Genomic DNA, 22005 nt, shown 5'->3' with positions numbered 1-22005 from the left:
TCTATTATTTAGTAGAAGCGACACTTCTGTTGAATTTCCAGAAAAACTTCAGGTTTTAGGGGCTTATTTTAAAATCGCCCAGAGGTTTTACAGGCGTTTCAGGCCTCAATGGGTTAAGAGACAACTCAGTTATGGGAACAGGAAAGTAAAGTAAAACATTCACATTCAACTAGTGTTTCAATGACAAAGACAAACGGTGAGAATCATATTAATGTGGCAAGTCCAAGAGCATTTTGAAGGTTTTTCCATTTGTAATGTGCAGAGAACCTGATTTCCTTAGGATGGTCTTAGTTCTAGGGATTTAAAAAAAATCTGATTTGCGCCAAACTAGTTGATGGAAACAAGCTGTATTTACATTTAACTCGTTTGACTGTTCCTTATCTCAGCTTGAGGTTAACGGCCCTATTACGATCCATTGTCGAGCTGTCAGTGGGTTAGTCTGACAATGTTGTGGGAGTGCAGTGCTAAATCAGTGGAGAACTACTTCAATCACTTGAAGAAATTAAGATAGGGTTAATTGTTTCTTGTATTGTTTTGTTTTAGTTTAGCTACTTTATCATTTTGTCAGTGTGACAGTGAATAACCAAACACCAAGACGAAGATCAAAACTATTCTATATGTTAATAAATGTTTTTTTGTGAGATTTTCATACAAATGAAAACGACTTTCTTCATTCAGGCCTAGGTTATTCATATAGTTTAAAAAGAGAAAAGGACCATAAACTGACCCCTGTGGAACCCCTTCGTTAATTTTACTGATTCAGTATCTGTAATGCATTTAAACAACATATTGTTTTAAATGCATTACATTTAAACCTCTGAGATCAGGACCAAAATCTTCAGAAACGTCCCTGCTATATCTTTTTAGCTTTACGCCCTTATCTGCTTTCCATCTGTCTCTCCTCAAATAAAATAAATCCAAATAAAATAAGGGTAGCAGCCTGCTGCCCTTCAAGGGAAACAAGAATAATACAGATGGCACCTCTTAATATAGTTGTGTGTCATACAGAAGTATTGTAAGTTAGTTTTGTTGCAGCTTACTCTATTCATTCAGTCCTTTCAGTGGTGTACCAATTCACAGACAGTCATAAAACTTGAGCTTTTATCTGGCTCAATATTCCCCTTCTTCCTCTCTCCTCTCAATCATCTTCTCGCTTTCCATCCATAATCTCTTTCCTCTTCACTCACCTCTCCCATTTGCTCCATTGTGTCAGTTGGCTTCTGCCATACAAATAAAGGAGATGAGCGTCCTTAGTTCAGGAAAGTGATATCGCCATGGTCGGCTGTCTCAGTGCTGTTTCACAGGCCTTCACTGTGACTGTCTGACACATCAAAGACTCTATGCTCTCCATGGCTGAAGGCTTCAGGATGTAACCTGAGATTTATTGGACACTCACATTAGATCCGCTGCCTTACCTTCTGACCTCTCCCTCTGCAGGAGTGTGTGTGTGTGTGTGTCTTCATCTTTTATTCATGCATCATATCATTGTTTCCTCCCAAAAGTCTTCGTTTGAATTATGAAAGATCAGATTTGTGTGCTCTGCTTTTATGTGAGTTCTAGATGTGGTTTCATACTCTTGGCTTGCAGAGCGTGACACTTATGAGGACACGCAGGAAGATCACTGTGAGATGTTTTGTCTCATTCCCATAACCCCTGCACATTCGACCCTCACCTTTGCTCTCTTCTGACATCTCTACCCAGACGCCAACCAATATGGAAAGTATGGGAAAACGCGAGCGGAAGAGGATGCCAAGCGTTACCTGAAAGAGAAAGAGGATCTGGAACGAGAGAGGGATGGGATAAGAAATGCACTTGTGACCCTCCGAAAGGAGAAGAGAGAGCTGAAGGAGGAGCTGAAGACAGCCTCTGGTAAGGAAAGCAAAACAGACAGCAGATGCTATATCATATCACTGAGCTCAGCTCCAATACATCTCTGAAGCTCTTCAAAGCCCGGAAGGAAACCTGTTACCATAGCCTCAAAATGAACAGCATAGCAGGAACATGTATCTACTGTTTTTACCTTGATTATCATAGGGATGGACAGACAAATGGGGTCTTCCTATACAAAAGTACTAGTTTGTAGTATATTTTCGCCAGCTGGATGGTTCAGTCTCTGTCTGCACATTAATGAGAAGGCTTAAATATTCAGTAGACATTCTGTATCCCTGCTCCATATCCGACCCTGACCTCCGTTATTAGAGGGCCGTGTGAGAAGACATTTTCCCTACAGGGATAAATAAAACATCTAATTGCTTCCATTATTAAATCAAAAACACGGTTATGAAAATTCCTGCTCAACGCAATTAATTTCCTGTACTTTCACATATTATGCTGCGAGCAGTGTTGGAAGATTAAAAGTCACAAGTAGCACACAAAGAAGGAGAAGCAGCAAAATGAATAACAAGTAACGGTACATACTAGTTTTAGAGATTAATAATAATAATAATAAGAAGAAGAAGAAGAAGATTACTTTATTAATCCCACAAAGGATTTAACCCATCCTTTTTTACACACAAGTGAACACACCATGCAAGGAGCAGTGGGCAGCATATTACTGCGCCCGGGGAGCTGTGCAGGGGGGTTAGGTGCCTTCCTCAAGGGCACTTCAGTCCTAGAAGTGTCAGTACCGGGATTGAAACCGGCGACTCTCCAGTTACAAGCCCGATTCCTAACCTCTAGGCCACGGACTAATATTACTTTATTAATCTTTTACTACTTTTGTGTAGTTTAATCTCTATGTGATATTTATTACACAGTATGTAAACTCATCACAGGTTGTCATGAATCTGAGAATCTATAAATAAGAATAAGAATATAAGAATCTATAATTGTAGTAATGCAAAAAATACATAAGTGGCAGTGTACAATGTAGTGCAGGTCTAAGTATAAAGCAACATGGAATTACTCAAGTCAAGTCAGTTTTATTTGTAAGGCATGTGTGCTTTTGTGTGCTTTTCAGTAAATATAGAAAACATGAAACAAACCAACAAACAAGGAAAAGTACTCCAAAACTCTACTTATAGTTAATACAGTACTTGAGTAGAATTATTATGGGAGTAGAAGGAACTGTTTGCAATGGTCACTTGACTAGTTCAAAAGGAAATGGCCATTGGGACGACACAAGCCACAGGTCGGTTTATATGGACTTCTTCGAAGTATCAGTGGTACACAGGGCATAGATTGGTCACCCACTGATCGGAAGGCCGGTGGTTCAATCCCTGTCAGCCTACATGTCGAAGTATCCTTTGGCAAGATACTGTGCCCCAAATTGCTCACACTGCATTCATCGGTGCGTGAATGAATGAATTCCTGATGGGGGGCAGGTGGCACTGTTTAGCGTAGCCTCTGCCACCTATATGAATGTGTGTGTGAATGGGTGAATGAGCGCCGTCTGTAGTGTAAAGCGCTTTGAGTGTTAAAGACTAGAAAAAGCGCTATATAAGTGCATTCCATTTCATCATTTTACACATAAAAATGTCCGCCACTCTGACCATCCTGCTATGTAGATTTGAAAGGGAAATCTGTTTTTTTTTTTTATTGCTATGGTCTAAACCCCAACTAAAAGAACCTAAAACTACAAAATCTGCCTGTCTAATCCTTTCTAACCTAATCATCTCAATGGGTTTTGTGTCTTGCTGTGTTTCTGTGGAGCAGAGAGGAGGAAGTCCTCCCTGAACAAGCGTGTGTCCCAGCTGGAGGACGCCTGTCGAGCTAAAGAGGCAGAGAGGGTGGATCTGGAGCTCCGGCTGACTCAGGTCAATGAAAACCTCAAGAAGAGCCTGGCCGGTGGAGCACTGGGCGCTCCTGTTGAGACGAAACCTCCCGCTAAGGTATTTTTGTTGCCTCATGTGGATAAAATGCACAAACACTATCTGTATACACAACGTTTATTTACTGTTTTTTATATTTATGTAGGCCTCCATCAAAAAGACACAGAATATCTACAGTGATTCTTTACCAGTAAACTGTGCCTCGGAGATGCGTAGGAGACCTCCATCTGTTTATGCTTCTACAGGAACTGTCATGCAGAAGGCAAAGGTAACTCTCTCTCTCTTCCTGAGTAATTCCTCAGCCCATCATTATGAACACATTTCTCTCTCAGGCTTCACAGGGGGTTGATAAGATCCCAGCAGCATGTGTCATCATCTAATGGGTTTTCACAGTTCACACATAAAATAAGACAGTCTGCGTGTTCACACAGTCACTTTCGACATTACAGTTTATTGCCTGCTATGGTTTTGAGTGATCAAATGTGATTCTGTCACTACACATGGATGTTTGATATCACTTTGCTCAGCTGCTTCTGCTTTCACAACATCTCTACCTATGTTATACCAGCAAGTCTAGGCGATTTACTGAATTAATATGGTACCCTGCTGTGGACCACCAAGACATTAATTGTCAATAACAATAATTGTCTTGTCTTATTAGCATTTTGATTTTGGGAAAATGAGCACAGAAACATTATATTTGCAAATTAAGCTGCAGAAAATATACTATACTATATATATGTAGTAGTCACTTGATATGCATTTCTGGTTTATTTTGTCTTAAAATTATTTTGTAAAAAGAACTTGATGAAGCTTAGAAAGCTGGATAGTGTAACTAATTGCTACAATCATGAAAATATTTTTGGAAAGCCATTCATTTGAGGCCTACAAATATAAAGATAGTATGTATTTTTGTGGACTCTTTGTTTGGTTGTTTTTTTCTTAATTACAGTACATTACAGCACAAAACAATTTTTGTTCAACTTATTGCTTATCCTTTTTTCAGTTCACCTGCCTTAACATTTTTTCCTTGGGAATAATAACCTTTTTCCCCATTGTTACTAAATCAGCTATAAATTTTCTACCTTTACAGGAATGGGAATCAAAGAAAGCAGCATAAGAGTGTCGAGGACTGGAGAAAGACTGAATGGATGTCAGAGTCTGACTGTTGCCTCATTCAATCCTACAAAGAATGACCTTCCATCAAAAAGACTTTACTGATGAAATAAACTGTAATGAAATAAATCAGCCACTAGGTGGAGGTACATCTCACTGAATATTTACCCTTCTGTCTTCCTAAAAGGACTTTTTCAAATCCAAGAACTGCTCACTGTGTATCCAAGTATTTTCATTGTCTTCAGTGACACAGGTTGAAATGTGGCAATTAGAAAAGTTACAAGAAGGAAAGACATAAGAAAAGTGCACAGTTAATGCATAGCTTTGTAAAGGAAAGGTTAACACAGGATTATGTTCTTATACAGTGTTGCATGTGGTGAAATGTCTGGTAAAGTGCCATGTGAGAAATGTGATGGGTTTGGAAAATTAGAAGATGGGGGCAGTATAAGCCACAGTGTGCCTTTTATATAATATAATGTTTTGATGTGCCTGTACAGAGTGAGCCATGACTACTGTTTTGTATGTTTTCTACTTTTTCTACTGTTCCACGGTTCATTTCTCATAATAACCACAAGCCGTACCTATTAGAGGTATTCAGTTCTGTGCCATTGAGGGCTAAATAGATTATCATTGATTTGACTGCACTTATTAGCTTCTCCTCTCAGGTTGAAGCTGTGCTGTTGACCCTCTCTGGCACACATTTAAATACTCCTGCTGGAGGTAATCGAACTGACTAACAAAGAGGTGCTATTCCAAGCTACAAGCCAAACCTTTTTCTGAGTGGTAAAATCTCCACTATATATCATTTTAACAACTTTTCCGCTGAACCTGTGGTTGATTTTTGCACTTTACTGTTCTCCTACCCGGATAAGGGAATAATAAACGTGTGTCTTATTCTCAAACATGAGCTCTTTCATTTCATCATTTGTGACAATACATAATTTATTTGTCATTAAAATGCATTCTTGGTCATTGATTTAGTCTTTTAATTTCACATAATATACTGTGAAGTAAATATACAGTATATGGTCTCGTAGAAACAATGTATGAAAGCTAAAACAAGAAAAAAAAAACACATCTACATCAGTCACTTAATGAAGGCAATTCAATGCAACACAGTACAGTGTGATGCAGTTCAGGCAGCCTATAACTAGTTAACTCATCCTCATTTGTTCGATAGAAGTTGTCAGGAAATAGATGTAGGCTTTGTTTCTTCACTTGTACTTAATAGCCAAACATGATCAATAATAGCTTTCAGCACAGAGTGTGATACAAAGATTAATTTCTGATTTTTATCACTTTGCAGCCCTGTCTGTGGGACACAAAGGTTTTTCTGTATGTGATACAAAAAGCTTGTATGATCAGTTTAAATCCAGGCAGTGGCAACTGGTATTGGGTCTCAAATGAGGAGGTAGAGCAGCTTCAGGATGGTGAAATGAACTACGCAGCAGCATTAAACCTACGCTCAGAGAAAGAGATAGTAAAGCCAGTAGAGGATATTGACAAAGAGGAATGCCGTAGGGAAAGCGGTGCGAGCGTGGCGATCAATGTTGTGCGGGTTTTCCACAATGAAGACGGATGCTGCTCTACGGGATGCGTCCTTCACTGAAGACAGGCCGCAGCTCTGCTCTGAGGCCTTCTCCTTTTTTAAGTCAGCATTGTTCCTAGTGTCACTGTTGGCTGACTGCTCTGTAGGCTCCTCTGCAGTGGAGCCGATCTCCACGGACAGGTTGGGTCGGGTGGAGCTGACGATGGGGATGGAGCCGTTTCCATTGGATTCATTGAAGTCCCTCAGAAGCTCCTGATAGGTAAAAAAAAAAAAACCCACATACCATAGAGGTTCGTCCTCTATCAATAAAGCTATAAAAATGTTTAATGTTTAACTTATGTTTTATTTATAATAATAATAATAACTTTAAAAACAGCAGCTTAAAAAGTGCTTGGTCAGAAAGCAGTTAATCACAAAGACAATGATGTCATAAGGCTTAAGAGTCAATATCACCATATGGTGCCTTTGACATGACAGGGTGAACATATTGGGCTAATTTTAGCATTTCATTTAGCATGGATTGACCTTCAGTTAGCAACATGACTCAGTTAGCAAGTTCACCTTTTCCAAAATCTCAAGACAATGGCAATTTTTCATATCAATATATACCAAATATGCATTTTTATCTTTCAGCATATGAATATTCCAAATTCCATTCCTAAAGCTTTCAGTGAATATTTCCATGTCAACTCACAATTACATAAGTACAATACAAGGCAACTGACAAGATTTCACCCTCCTCACTATCGTACTACCCTTGGTCACATAATGACAGGGTGGGCTGCGATTTGATATGATTATGAAAATAGAATATATATGATCAAAATGATTTGATCAAATAACTTGTTGTGGAAAATATAACCGTGTATTTTTTTTCTGAATTAGTATCATATAACCACTAATTACACACACTGCAGTAAGTGGTGCAGTGTGTGGCACATGCCAAAATCACATACATCCAATGAAAAAAACAGTATAAAATGAAGGAAACACATTTTGATATGTATGTAAATGTTTGGCTATTTATAAGTTTATAAGAATTTAATTATTTTACTACATTTTCATGATGACAGCGATTCTGATGAGGACAAAAAGCACTTTATAGTGGTATTGACTCTAAAAACAATTCTTACATTAAAAGGAAAAAATAAAAGACAGAGCAGGAACAATCATAATAAATTCTCAGATACACAGAAAATAAAAGGAAAAGGGAGTAAAAAAGTAAAAAGGAGTAGTAAAATAGAAAGCAATACATAAAAGCAAGTCTATAAAAGTGGGTTTTAAGAAGTGGTTTAAAAGAAGTTACATTTGAATGTATAAAAAAAATGTGGCTCACCCTGTGTAGATCCTCTAAAGTCTGGTGCTGCATGGTGTAGAAGTGGGCGCAGGCGTACTCCAGCAGAGCACCGAAGATGAAGGTGAAGCAGATTCCTAGGTAAACATCTATGGCCTTGATGAAGCAGTTGGCATTGGGCAGGGAAGTGCGGGCGCCCATCATCAGAGTGGTCATTGTTAGGACGGTTGTCACGCCTGGAAAATACATCACAGTATTGTTGTTTAATGATGTAAACTAGTGGTTGAACTTGTTAATCCATGTATTAGTAATCAATTCAAGTGTTGGCAATTCAGTGGCAGTTCCAAACCAATTTTACTGTGGGGACCAAGGAAGGGCCAGTGTTTAATCAGAGGGGCACATTAAAAAACGTCAAAAATGATATTTAAGCATTCAAAACCTTTATTTTAGCCAAAAGTCTCATATATGTATATTTGGAAGAACTACATTGATTGAAACAATGAGACAATTATTTTTGTACACCAATGACATTTCTAATTTTTGTGCACAATTACTTTTTTATCATTTTGAAAGTGCATGATCTTTATATTTAGCTTTTATTGCACAATTAAACTATTATACAATGTACACATTATGGGTTCCTTTTGTGTACAATGAGATATTGTTTGAACAAAAAATAGGTCAGAATTGTTCCGTCGTTCATTGTTATAAATTGATCATTTTATTATTAATTTGACACAAGGGCCACAGCAGGGGCCAAAGGATTCTTCACAGGGGCAGTGGCCCCTGTAGGCCCCTGTGTAGAACCGCCACTGGTTGGCATGTATGTTTGTCCAACACTTCGTCATGTCAATAATCCTCGACTGCTCAGATTTCTCTTCTACCTTTTTACTGTTTATTCTTTGTTTCTGTTACTCTTTTATCTATTATGAACAGGTAGTGGTGTCAGTAAAGCGTATAATGGTTGAATCATGTGTAGTCACTTCACTTTATCTTATCTCTAATCACTTTAGTCGATAATCAGTTGACTCTAGAAGTGACCGAGGTGAGGATTTTTATATCGTGCATAAGTAAAAACACATTATAAACCCCAAAATGTGTTCTAAATGCTTTTAACCACAATACAAATGGAATTTTATGCGTCATGCGTCATTTTTAGGTTATGGTAATTGTAAAGGTAAATGTCAATATTATATTATGGTTGGGAGCTTAATTCAATTTTTTTCAGTGTAGCGAAGTTATCAGGTTTGTGCTACAAAATACAGATTGTCATTTAAATATATGACATTAAAATACATCTTATTTCTCTGATCATATAAAGTCGCTTAGATAGGGTGTAATAAGGTCATAAAGTGAATCAAAAATGTGGAATTTCTATGATAGTAATGTTTTTATTTAATGTTTATTTGAAAAGGGACAAGTATGTAGCATAAACCAATGCCACATAGTACTGTTAAGTCTATTTCCTGTTTGTATATTCTTTTATTTTTAATCGTTTCCTGTTTTATTTATGTACTCTTTTTTTTGTCTCACATTTCAGGTGTCTTCACTTCCTACTCCCATGTGCCTGAATTGATTACCTGCCCCACCCTTGATCACTTTCACCTGTCACCCTTTACCCAGCATCCCTTGTTTAGTCTCTGTTCTTTTGTATCTGCAAGTTTGTCTTGTCTGTTCTTCACTCAGTGCACCAGCTTTGTTTCTAACTTCTCTCTGTTTTTTTGGTTTGTTTGTTTTCTGGCAAGTTAAGACTTCTAAAACTTTTCATCTGTGTCTTTAGTTGTACATTTCGGTCCATTTAACAAACACAAATTAAGTAAAAAAAATAAAATGCACAAAGCTCAGATCTCATCAAGCAAATGCCGACAAAAACAGTTCTAATCCCTCTTCACAGTGAGGATCCAGATTAAGTTCTGTTCATAAGAAGTTTCACATGTTGCTCCCCGAACAGAAAAATCTGTTTGTCTCAATAAGGATTTACATAATGGCATCTTACAGTTCCCCCTGGATGCCTCACATGTTACTGAGCCTGAAGCTCTGAGTGGAAGCACAAGATCACTGAGCACTCCCAACCAAAGCTTTACATTTTTGAAAGGATCGATCAAATATCATCATGAAAAGGTTGGTTGTTATACTGCCCTACAAAGCCTTACTTCAGTAACTACGCAAAAGGGTAAAACTGAGAAAAACTGCTTCCAAGTTTTTTTTATGTTTTCTAACAGGCATTTTTATGCTCAAAAATCATGACAATTTGTTTGACCTTTGACCCCCAAAATGTAGTTACTGCACTCTGGTTTTGCATTGCTGGAAAAGCTTCTTATAGTAATGTTGTTGTCTTCTTTCAGTTTTTATATTTAGTTTGTAAGTGTATTTGAAAGTGTTAAACGATTATTTTAAAAGATTTCTGTATTTTAGACCTAAAGTAAATGTTATATTTTAGTCTAGAATTTTATCTCACTTTTTTACTTAATCACTATCTAGATAATACTTTTCCTATTAAATAAACTTCATTTCTATTATTTTTGTCTTCACTGTTCAACACAATGATGAAATACAAGGCTGCACTGTATCAAACCATGGTAAGTGCAATTACTGCGATCTGCTTCTGTTTTGAGATGGATTTTGTAGTTACTGCAATTTTTATATAATTATTTCTCTGAAATAAAGCAAAAATTTAAATCTAAAACTTTGTCACAAGATAAAACAGACATCAAGGAGTTCATTTTTAGTTATAACTCAATTTCGACCAAAAGTTACTGCAGTTAGGCTTTCTGGGCAGTATAGCTGCAGCTACACAAGTTTACACAAACACTGTGTAAGATATTTTATCTCTGAGACCTGTTCAATAATGAGCAATAATTCAAAGGGATGCTCTCAAATGCATCTTTACCAGTGGTGGAAAAAGTATTCAGATCTATTACTTAAAAATACTTAAAAGTACTAACACCACACAGTGAAATTACTCCACTACAAGTAAAAGTCCTGCGTTCAAAATTTACTGAGGTAAAAGTACAGAAGTATCAGCATTGAAATGTACTTAAAGTATCAAAAGTAAAAGTACTTGTTATGTTGAATGGACCCTGATAGTTTTATATATTTCAAAAATATAATACGATCATTATTATTGATGCATTTATGTAAGCAGCATTTTAATTTTCTCAAGATAGAGCTCATTTTAACTACTTAATATACTGTTATGAGATTTCTTTTTTTTTTTTAAAAGATCTAATCACTTTAAATCGATCATGTTTTTCAAGTTAAATCTCGACCTGAAAAGGAATTAGAGCTTTCAGCTAAATGTAGTGGAGTAAAAAGTACAATATTTGCCTCTACTTTTAGTGGAGTAGAAGTATAAAGTTACATAAAATGGAAATACTCAAGTAAAGTACACATACCTCAAAATTGTACTTAAGTACAGTGCTTGAGTAAATGTACTTTGTTTCTTTCCACCACTGGTCATCACCATTACACTTTGATCTTTAGTGGAATGCAGTAAGAGGTCTGGTACTGACCGATACAGGTCCTAGCTGGGACAGAGGACTGGCTGATCCAGAAGGAGACCCAGGACAGAACCACCAGCAGAACGGACGGAACGTACGTCTCCAAAATAAAGAACAACACATTTCTACGCAGTGCAAAATGCAACACCAGCTTGGGGTATTGTCCTGTGAAGAAACACAAAAAGACACAGCTTCTAAAAAAAGGGGATAGATTTTAAAGATGATGCATTACATACAGGATTGCTCTGCAGGTAAGGGGGATTCTGGGAGTTGTAGTGTCCTACCTGTCTCATAAACAGCCTCTGACACTGTTGTATAGTAGCTCTCTACACTGTACTGAGCCAGCCGCAGTATGTCAAGTCCTTTCACTGAATCATTGCCTCTGGTCCAGTAGAACACCACATCCTGCAGGTTGTAGCCCCCTGAAAACACACACACACACACACACACATATAGATTAAGTGTCAGTGTGAGCCTGACCTGCTAAAGTTGATATCTCTTCAGTTTGACACTCACTACATTGATGATTATGATGATGAAGATGATGATGGGTATGAAATGATGGTGATGTATGTCCACATACACGCTTGATGGAGGGTTGGTGGAGTTCACAGGTACTCACAGCTCTCCAGCTGCAGAGTGCACACCTGTCTGTCCATGGGGTACTTGGTCAGGTCCATGTTACAGGCGATCGTAGCCGTGATGCTGTTGTGTATTCATAACAAGATCATGAGAAAAACTCCCCCTGAGACACTGTTAGTCCTTTGATGCTGCACAGGGTAGTTAATAACTAGTGAACACAAAGAACTCATCCACCTGAGCAACAATGGAAAGAACAAAGGCTCACATCAAGTGTCAGACAGTTCTGTATCTGAAGCATTAATTGTGTATAAGTGGCAGACTCGTTGGAATTGAAATTCCTCTGTAACATGTTACTTACCTAAAGAAACAGCATGCATTAAGGGTGCACATATTTAGAATATTTTCACTGCTTTACCTTGCTGTTAGACAATGTTTGAGAGTCAACTGACAAAACCAGTAGTTTTACCTCACAGAATATGGCTGTTGCTTGTCTACTAACCATAACCATAATTATAGCCCAACTACAGGTGCATCTCAATAAATTAGAATATCATAGAAAAGTTTATTTATGTCAGTAATTCAATTAAAAAAGTGGAAATAACAGATTATAGAGATCCATTATAAACAGAATGAAACATTTCATGTCTTAATTTATTAAATTTCTTGATGATTATGGCTTATGTTTAATGAAGACCTAAAATTCAGTGTATTAAAAAAATATGAATATTACAAAAGACCAGTTTTAAAAGGTATGTTTAATATGCAAAATGTTGGCCTCTGAAAAGTCCATCTATATGACTCAATACTTGGTTGGTGTTATTTGACTTGAACTACTAGAAATTGACTTTTCCATCATATTCTAATGTATTGAGATGCACCTGTATGTTTAAGTTTATGCCACCAGACTCCATTGACAAAAAGAGTAATTTTACCTTGCAGAACATGGGAGTTACTTGTCTGCTGTTGCCTCAGTCGTTTAGTTTGCTTGTGTTTTTGTGTGACTTTGTTGAATTTTGACTAACCCTGTAAAACACCAAAGTTGAATATTAACACTAACAATTTAACCATTCCAGGCAGCAGGGAGACCTGCAACTCCTGTATTCTGCAAGGGAACAATTAGCGTTTTTGTCAAAGGAGTCTGGTGGCTTTGAGGAGAACATGGAACAACTTCAGTTCTCTCCACAAAAACTTAAATAGGGTTGTCTGTCGACAAGGTAAAGTATTTAAAATATTCTATAGCACACACTTAAATTGATATTGATTCTTTTTAGGCGTTTCCTTTTTTTTGTTTGCTAAATTATGTTTTGCTGCTGCCCTCATCTGCAGCAGTACATTTCTTAGCATCCGTGCCAGTACACCTGCCTGCTTCTCCAAACTGGAGGCATGCCAACCACCATGTAATACACTGACAATGGAAGAGTACCTCATATAAAAGCAGTTCAAAACTATTTTTCTCATATAGTCATGGCAAAATATGCTAAATCCAATAAACATGGCGGATCTCTGATTGACAAGTATGGATGCGTACATCATTGATCTACTATAAAACGTAACTATTGAAACAATAATAAATAAGCTGCATAAAATCAGACTCCACTGACATTTCAAATCAAAATGAAGTCTTCTTCCAAAGAAGAATAATGAACATCCTGCACAGTACTGCCCTTTCAGTCCTCAATAAAGCTGCATAGTCATAACAAAGTTCTTTATCAGTGTGACATGACAGATTAGACATCGGGACAAATTTGTGTGACTGTGACCTTAGGGGACCCGACATATCTTCCCTAACACAATCTGAAGGGCAGGAAAAATACAGAAATCCACTGGCATTGCCTTCAGTTATATGACTGAGTGATGATACATAAGTGCTTCCTTTTTTTAGAAGAACCCCAGGCCAATTTACGGCTGATTACCACGACAATCATAAAAACAACATGAAATAGAAAAAAAAAGTGAAAAAAAGAAAAGAATCTGGGTCTCTCTTTTCGTTTTCGTGCATTTTGAGTGTCATATTTTCATTTTTTTCTCCTTCCAGGTCATTTTCCTCATACTGCAGCAGGACCTGTGAGGAGTATCAAATGTCAGTAAATGTTAAATCAATAAACATAAAGCTGTACCGTAGGGCATAGAGAACAGTTCCATTGCTGAAGATGCGTATGAGGCGGTTTTCCACTGTGACGTCATGCAGGAAGGAGCGTTTGGAGTCTGGGATGAAGGTATCAGGGATCCACAGCAGTGACACGAGGCGTCCGTCCACGCTGACGCTCTCATTTCCTGGGAACACCAGCCTGGAGTCACGCCAGCGCTGACGCAGGAAGATGGTTGCAGTGTAGTCCTAAAAAGATGATTTAAAGACTTGTATTAATTCATTATTTTCCTCTAGAGCACTTCATGGTGCAGGTTCATGGGTTATCATGATTTAATGCATGACCTAATGCATGAAAAAGCATGAATTAATTAAGGTAGTATCTCATGATCGGCTATGTACAGAAATTAATATTACCTCATGCATGAGTTAGTGCAAGCACAGCATGTCGATTAAGCAAAAAAAGTAAGGTATCTCAGTTCATGATTTCTGAGTTATTAGTGATGTTCGAGTCTTCTTCAACCTTTCTTGTCCTTACTTGTATTGGTAATTGAAATTAACTAAAAAATGATCTAATTTGCATTTGCAATTTTTTTTTCAAATGCATGCCTTCATACACAGAGCGACTGCATCATTTGTCATAAAGATGATTAACTCACATACAGAAAAAGGTTAATACATTATTATTGATCCTATGTTATTCAGAGTCCAACTGATATGGATTTTTTTGAGACTGATACTGATTTTCGAGGAAAAATTTAACGATTACCAATATGGCAGCCTTTGTAATTTATAATTAATTGATATAACATATATAATTGCTAAATAAACATCAGTACTGTATGTTCAGTATCAGCCAATTACTGAATATTTAGAAAAGTTAAAGACATTTAAAAAAATCTAATATTTATTGACAAAAAAATATTTGCAATATTAAAGAATAAATTAAAAATAAAATTACTAGCTACCACCATTTCATAATCAGCCAAAACATGGTTTTCTCTATTATATGTTCTGTAAAAAAAAGTTTTCATATCATATGTGACAACATATACGCCAAACGCTGGGAGGTACCGATATGACTGTGATATGCCAGTAACGGCTGACTGATATGATGAAGTTATGAAAAAGTGATTTATAGTAAATCATGATTATCAACAGAAGTTGTACATGTACAGTGCTGTTGTTTTCACTGATACATGTTAGTTGATGCATTAATTAACCAATACTTCCTGCATTAACTCATATATAAGATACTATTGATTCTTGTACATTCATGAAGTACTACATGAATTAATTCATGCTTTTTCATGCAATAAGTCATGCATAAATTCACGATCGTTCCTGAACCTGCACCATGAAGTGTCACTACCATTCCTGCAGTGACACACACATTTACCCATTGACTAAAGAGGGAGAAGAGTGGTGTACCATATTGATTTCAGAGATGGCATCAATGCTGGCGATGTCAAGACTCATTCCAATTTCCACAGGACCCTCTATCAAAGACAGAGACCCAGGGAGATTTAGAAATAAGTCTGCTTTTAAATGAAATGACACAATCACTCATCAAGCTCCTCCCTACCGTTGAAATTAGGTCTGAGGTAGCGGTTGTATCCTTTCATCAGCTTCTGAATCGTTGGCTGGAGCTGAGAGTCATTCCAGTCTCCCCAGTGGTTGCTAGAAAACATACAAGCCCTGACAACAATAAAGAGAGATGGGAAGGAAAAGAGACATGTGATGGACCATAAAAAAACTGGTGCAGAGCATAAGTGAGCTCAATCAATACACACATATCAATGTCAGCACATGAAGTTCTGAAACCTGATTGTAAGTTTTTATCTCTCACCCCTGTATGAATGTCAGGCAGAGGGTCAGCAGCGCGTGCAGATGGACAGACATTGTGGCTCGGCGGGCAGGGGTCAGCAGCTGTGACAGAAAAAAAGCAAAAAAACAAAAAAATCTCCGGCATTTAATGGGGTGGCAGCGTTTCACCATAGGATGGCAGCACCTAACTGGAGTGATCCCAAACCTCAGGGGAAATTTGCAGCACAGCAGCAATTCTCACCCTTTGATGTTATAAAACTGTGCCTTCTCCCTGCCTTCATACTGTACTTGTAAAAATGCGGTAAAAACTTGTATTGATCTCCGCCTCCCTGTTCCATGAATTCATTAACAGCTGCTTCAATACAGAAACATACACTGACAGAGAAGTGTAGATATAGGCACCTATTTACATGCCTGTTCCTGTGTGTATCTTGTGTGTCGTATACAGTCTGTCACCTGGTGATTTATGAGGCTGCGACTTCATGGTTTATTCAAAAAGCTGATAACTAATCCTGCCTCTAACTCATCAGCGAGTCCCCATTGTCTTGTTGTTAGTCACCCTTTTTCCTCTTGCAGATAAATCACAGTGTCAGTCATCGACTTGAGCCTTTTTTTCAGTCTTACTTCCTTCCTTTTCATTTTAATGTTGTTTGTGCATTGGGAATTTTTTAATAAATCCAAATAAATATTTAAAAAAATCTGAAATCTATCATTCATGTTTGTGTTTCCATCTACCGCCATTATATTCACATGTTCCTAGCACCTCAGCAAAAGCATTAAATATGCAATGTTTTATTCACACAGCACTGACATTATGAATGATGACACCTAGTTATTGATTTCCTTTTTCTAATGGCCAATATGAAAGTTGTAGGAGTGAATGTTATTAGGTTGTTTTTCTCCACATGCATCTCGATTATTAATTCATGCCACCATATCTTCCTGTTTTTAATTTATTTTCCTGTTTACCACTTAGGAAAAAGTCTCAGCTGATAATTTGAGTTGGTGTATGCATGCTGCTTTCCTTTTTCTCATTACACTTTTAGTCCACACTACCCATCGCCTCTCTCATGCAGCTGCTAATTAGAATAATACATTGATTCATAATATAACCTTTTTATTTCCTTTCTTTACATTTGTGCATGCACATTCAAATTGTCTTTTTTACATTTCATTTACTATGCCATAAAATTTTCCCTCTACCAACATTTCCACATACAATTTCCTCCTCCTCATGCCTCTCTCTCTTTCTCCTACCTGTTTTAGTCTTCTCGTTTCCTTTTTCCACCTCTGGTCACTCCTCTTCTCTTTCCACTCTTCCCTTTGTTTCCTCCCCCACTCTTCCTCTCTCCCAAACGTGTGAGCGGCTGAGATTCCCCTCCTTCCTCGCTTAATAATAATTATATCCCAGTGTTCCTTCCATCTAAAGATAAACCACAGTTGCTTCTATCATTTGATCCTGGTGTGTGGGCTTGTATTGCTTGTTTTGTTGTGTGTGCATCTCCTTCTGTCTCCCCGCACAGCTGTATTCATCTCCCCACAGAGCCTCTGTGCACCCCCCTCCCTCCCTCCGTCTCTCTCTCTCTCACTGTTTATGCCACTCACCCTCCCATACGCGTTGCATCTCTCCCCCTCTTTTTTTCACTGCCCCCCACCTCCACGCACAAGCGTACTGTATCCACACACACATACACGTTAATATCCAGTTTGATCCACCGTATCACTTCTCTTCTGCTCCCTCCTCCCACACATTCTTATTCTTTTGGCCCCTAATCTACATCTACCTCCCTCCCCTCCAATTTACACTGACACCGCACCCCCTTCTGGGCTTCAAAGCTCTCCTTCCCTCTCGTCCTCTCCCTCCTAAACTCCAACCCCGTTTCCTTGCATTATTGTCATCATCTGCATTTTTTTCCTCTCCAGCTTCGTCTCCCATCTTCACTTCCATAAAATACCCATGTGGCTCTTGTATGTGCTGAGAAGACCATTTAAAACTACTTTTCTCTGTTTCCCTCATAAAACCTTATTGGAAATGCTGTTCATGTCTTCCCTCCCCTGCTGCAGCTCACTTTTCCAGCTACAATAGCTGCCGCTGTCTACATTTTTGATCATTGAAAATGTGTTGAAGCTCTTGATGTTGCTGCTGATGATGACTACTGGAGGTAATAAGAAGAAACAGAATCCTGGTATAGGCAGAGATGGAGCTGATGGACTTATCTACACATGGCAGTTGACTAGAGCCCATTGACCAAAGCACTTTTTGTGCTAAACGGTCAATCTTTCTGCTCCAGCACCGGTGACATTGTGTGATTAATCTTTATTTTCTCTTCGCTCTCCGAGATTCAACTCTAATTACATAACCTGACCTCTGAGCTCACTGGTAAAAGTCCCAGTACGTCTGAGAAAGCCCAGAGGGCATCCAGTCTAATAAGACCTTATGTGATTTCCTATGAGAGACCTACTGCAGCCTATTGCTTTCCAAGCACTGATAATAACTGGTTGCTAACAAGCTGATATGTTGCTTTCCCAGGCTGTTCAGTGCAGTATCAGTAACTCACTGTAGCCATAAAACTCCCTTATTCCTAATTTCATGCTCTGGTGGTGGTATTCTTGTATAAACAGTCTTTTACATTTAATGATAACGGTAAGGAGCGCTGTGGGATGTACATAAGATAATCTGATTTGCATCCACCCTGTGACTGTGTGAGTACACACACACACACACACACACAGAGTCACAGTCCCTGACAGTGAAAGAGACAAATGGAGACGTTTGAGAAGCACCTGAGGGGGAGGATGTCAGTGTTTGATCTGTGTGTTAGGGGGCTAATGAATAATTATAGTCAGGGATGTCGGCATGGCAGAGAACTCAGTGTTAGTCAGCATCCACCTGCCCGCATGTTAACGCCCGCCTGTGATTGAGTGTTTTCCTTTTTACTACTCTCGCCACCTAAAAGGCCTGTAAAATCCTTGTTTATCCATATCTGTCCACCTGTCCCCTTCTATAACTGACTGCCACTGTTTATCTGCCAGTGTCATGTTCCTTCACGGCTGCTTTCCTTGGTTAATGTCTTGTAAAAACCACAGATGCATCAAATACTAGAAGTTTGGTTGTGGCTGAAGTTAAATCCAAATGATCCAAAAGATAATGAGGCCTGAGCCAGATCTGGCACCAGTCAGTTTACCAAAGCTGAACAAATGGCCTTCTGGACCAGGAGCTGGTTGCATCAGCTGTTGAGTTCAAACTTAGCCTAGTTACAAGCGTTTACTAAGTAGAGATTTATGCATAACTTGTTTTAAACATGCTGCACCACATAAGTCTTACATTGAGAATAGTTCTATTTATCTGTGATTTTATATATATTGGCCATATATGAGAGCGGTATTCCCATCTAAATCTCGGGCGGAAAGAAGAAACCATTTCCCAAAATATGGAGCTGACATGACTGTACACGATTCTGATACAATGAGTAATTTATGCATAAATGCAGCTTGGTCTATATCTACATAGAGAGCGGGACATCTTCCATGGCCATCTTGCACTGCCATGTTTTTGCAGTAGCCCAAAAACAAACAAACCAAACATTGGCTTTAAAGAAAGGCCTTTCACGTTCTTACATTACCTGAAGGCCACAGTAGTTCTCTGACATTCAAAATTCAAATTCAAATTCAAAATTACTTTATTTGGGGCGTCCCGGTGGCTCACACTGGTAGAGCGCTTGCCATGTAGGTTGAGGCCTTGCTGTGGCGGAGCCGGGTTCGAATCCGGCCTGAGCTCCCTTTGCCGCATGTCTTCCCCTCTGTCACCCCCTTTCACTCTGTCACTGTCAATAAAAGCATAAAAATGCCTAAAAAAAAATTACTTTATTTATCCCCAAGGGGAAATTCAGTTAGTCTGTTAGCTCTTGAAGAATGAGACAGCCTGATGGCTGTAGGAGCGGAGGATCTTTTGAATCTCTCTGTCCTGCAACGGAGAGAGAGGAGCCGCCCACTACTGTTTTTTTGGTCCATAAAGATGTTTGGAAAGGGAGAAGTTAGTGGAATCTGGAACCTCACTGCTAGATGCCACTTAATCAAACACTGGAGCTTTATGTTTTTAATGGCGCGACATGATTAAGTAAATCACCAGTTTGAAAGTAGCTGGAAGTAACACTTGACATATAAACTTGGTTCTATAATTAACTGATACAACCTGACACACAGCATTAGAATCCTCATTTGTCTTAGTTTCGTATTTCTGAATCTAATGGGCTTGAGTTAGTTGTTTAGGGGAAGAGATGCAGCAAAGGGACCCGATTAAAACCCAGGGCTGCTGCAACAAAGAACATTAAGGATGTGCTCTACCAGTGAGTTTGGTGTTTATGCATTCATTTGTTTACTTCACCACTGCTGGGCAGGAGCTTCCCTGTCTCAGCCTCACACTAAAAGGTCAATATATGGATAATTGGTCCCCTTTGACCACCGCAAGTTCATTTTTTATTTTAAATGTAATCAGTTACCCTCGGCTAACCACTCCACTCCACACACACACACACACACACACACACACACACACACACACACAGCAAGCGACCCTCCTTTAGTTGATTCTCCTATATCTCATTTTATCTTTATAGCCTCAGTTTCTCACTTGCTCCATCCACTCGTCTATCTGTTTAACCCAAGAATTCGACATGTTCACATCCTCCCCTGTCATCCTCTGTCCAGCCAAGAACACTTAATGCTGCACTTTGGTTTCTTTCCCATCAATCCCCTGTTGCATAACCATCTTTCTCAGACTATCTGCGCCTCCGTCTTCAACTCAATTCCTATTTCGCTGCCTGCATCTCTCTCCGGCCTCTATCAAAAAGAATAAACATTTTGATGACACCATGTTTCAAGTAATGTTCACGTCCACAGCGGCACCAGAAAATAGGAACGTCATGGCCCACGCCTTGGCCCGGTGATTTGCTGTCATGTGAAAAATGGAAATGTCAGTGGACCACTCATGAGATGGGTGGTGATAAATCTTTCCTAAATGACTGTGACGGCTGCATGTCCAGGAGGAACATGTATGCGACGTACACTCGGGGCCCTGAGCCTGCGCTCTGAGCCAGCTGTCAACACTGTTGTGTCCAATGGAAGAAGATGAAGTGTATTCTGTTGTCTTTCTTCCTATACAATGGACATTAAATCGTAATTTAACATTCCTCTCAACTCTTTGTTTCCCAGAAGGTCTCCTGACTCTGGCTCTGTTTGCGTGGGCTTTATCTGAGGCAGAGCTTAAGGCAAGTCTCCTTTTGAGACACTTTTATCTTCCTCAGCCTTTTATGCACTCCTGTCACTGCACTTGTTGATCCCAAAGTATCAACTGGTTTCCTGTCTGAGTTCCTGTCAGGCACAGAAATCTTATAGACACTTTACCATCTTTCCTCCTTGCACCTTTTTTTTTTTTTGCAGTCATAGCTTTGGTGAAGTGTTTTTCTCTCTTTCCTGCATTTGATCACTTGTGTGACATTATCCTGGTCCCTCAAGATAGCTTTAGTCACAAAAGTATAATTAAAAAGCTTTGAAGACAATGTTCACAGAGCATGGCACAGCATTCTGTTTGGGACTGGGAGCAGAAACCAACCTGCAGGACTACTAACCACAAGTGCATTTAGTGCATCAGTGAAATACCTTATTAAAAGTACACACCCTCAGAGGATTAGAAACTAAATGACAAAATAACCTCTACTTCAGACAGCCGCTGGCTTTGAGTTGATAAGTCTGGCTCTATCTGAACAGAGAGACATTCAAACTAGCCTTTATGTTAGCATAAAGATCTTTTCAGACCAAATGCAATTTATTTCAGCAAAAAAAGAATCACACATGAATTTAAACATTTAAGCCCATCTATGAGTCGGTCAACAAAGAATTCAATAGTTTTTTGTACATATCAGGTTTGAACATGAATAATTGTCAATGAATATTGTGTAATTGTGTTTCTTTTCTCTCTGGTGTCAAAAAGGCCTTTAGTCTGCAATTCTACACATTGCTTAAGAAAGCTACAATGGCGCTCCAAGAGCACAGACTTCCACCAAAGCCAATGATGCATTCACATGCTCCTCATGTGGAAACAACATTGATGCTAAAAATATTTTATTACTCACATCGTTAACACATGTTGACAGTTGTTTACAATATGTGTGTGACAACAACAATGACTAAATAAAGGTTATATGTATATGTTTGCTCGTAAGAATACTTTGGTGGTTTAAAAATGATTTTTCCGTCCATTCATTCCAACCTGGGTGGACACG

At 38.6% G+C, this 22005-nt stretch overlaps 2 protein-coding genes across 3 annotated transcripts in view; one reads left to right on the top strand and one right to left on the bottom strand.

Moving 5' to 3' along the window:
• Positions 1–5788, top strand: part of afap1l1a (actin filament associated protein 1-like 1a) — a 29059-nt gene extending 23271 nt beyond the window's left edge. For both annotated transcript variants that reach the window (XM_059346647.1, XM_059346648.1), the window contains exons 16-19: positions 1702–1869; positions 3655–3830; positions 3916–4038; positions 4864–5788. In XM_059346647.1, coding sequence (XP_059202630.1) covers positions 1702–1869; positions 3655–3830; positions 3916–4038; positions 4864–4890 — 494 coding nt within the window. In that variant the 3' untranslated portion in view covers positions 4891–5788. The remainder of the gene's footprint in view (positions 1–1701; positions 1870–3654; positions 3831–3915; positions 4039–4863) is intronic.
• Positions 5789–5946: 158 nt separating this feature from the next.
• On the bottom strand, positions 5947–15799 carry gabrp (gamma-aminobutyric acid type A receptor subunit pi). Its single transcript, XM_059346649.1, has 9 exons — positions 15747–15799; positions 15483–15595; positions 15329–15396; positions 13929–14146; positions 11852–11934; positions 11514–11651; positions 11242–11394; positions 7772–7965; positions 5947–6687 (listed from the first exon to the last, which is right to left on the bottom strand). The coding sequence occupies exons 1-9, from the start codon at positions 15797–15799 to the stop codon at positions 6352–6354; spliced, it is 1356 nt and encodes a 451-aa protein (XP_059202632.1). The 3' UTR covers positions 5947–6351.
• Positions 15800–22005: the final 6206 nt, after the last annotated feature.

The sequence above is a fragment of the Centropristis striata genome, chromosome 12 (assembly GCF_030273125.1).
Source record: "Centropristis striata isolate RG_2023a ecotype Rhode Island chromosome 12, C.striata_1.0, whole genome shotgun sequence".
Lineage (NCBI taxonomy): Eukaryota > Metazoa > Chordata > Actinopteri > Perciformes > Serranidae > Centropristis > Centropristis striata.
The sequence above is the reverse complement of the archived record's forward strand: the minus strand, read 5'-3'. Positions and strand labels throughout refer to the sequence as shown.

Coding starts and splice junctions, on each gene's coding strand:
- gabrp (XM_059346649.1), bottom strand. CDS start 15,799: ATGTCTGTCCATCTGCACGCGCTGCTGACCCTCTGCCTGACATTCATA. Junction 11,935..13,928: donor ACTGTTCTCTATGCCCTACG/GTACAGCTTTAT, acceptor AATACACAACAG/CATCACGGCTACGATCGCCT. Junction 6,688..7,771: donor CTTTAGAGGATCTACACAGG/GTGAGCCACATT, acceptor TTTACCTATCAG/GAGCTTCTGAGGGACTTCAA.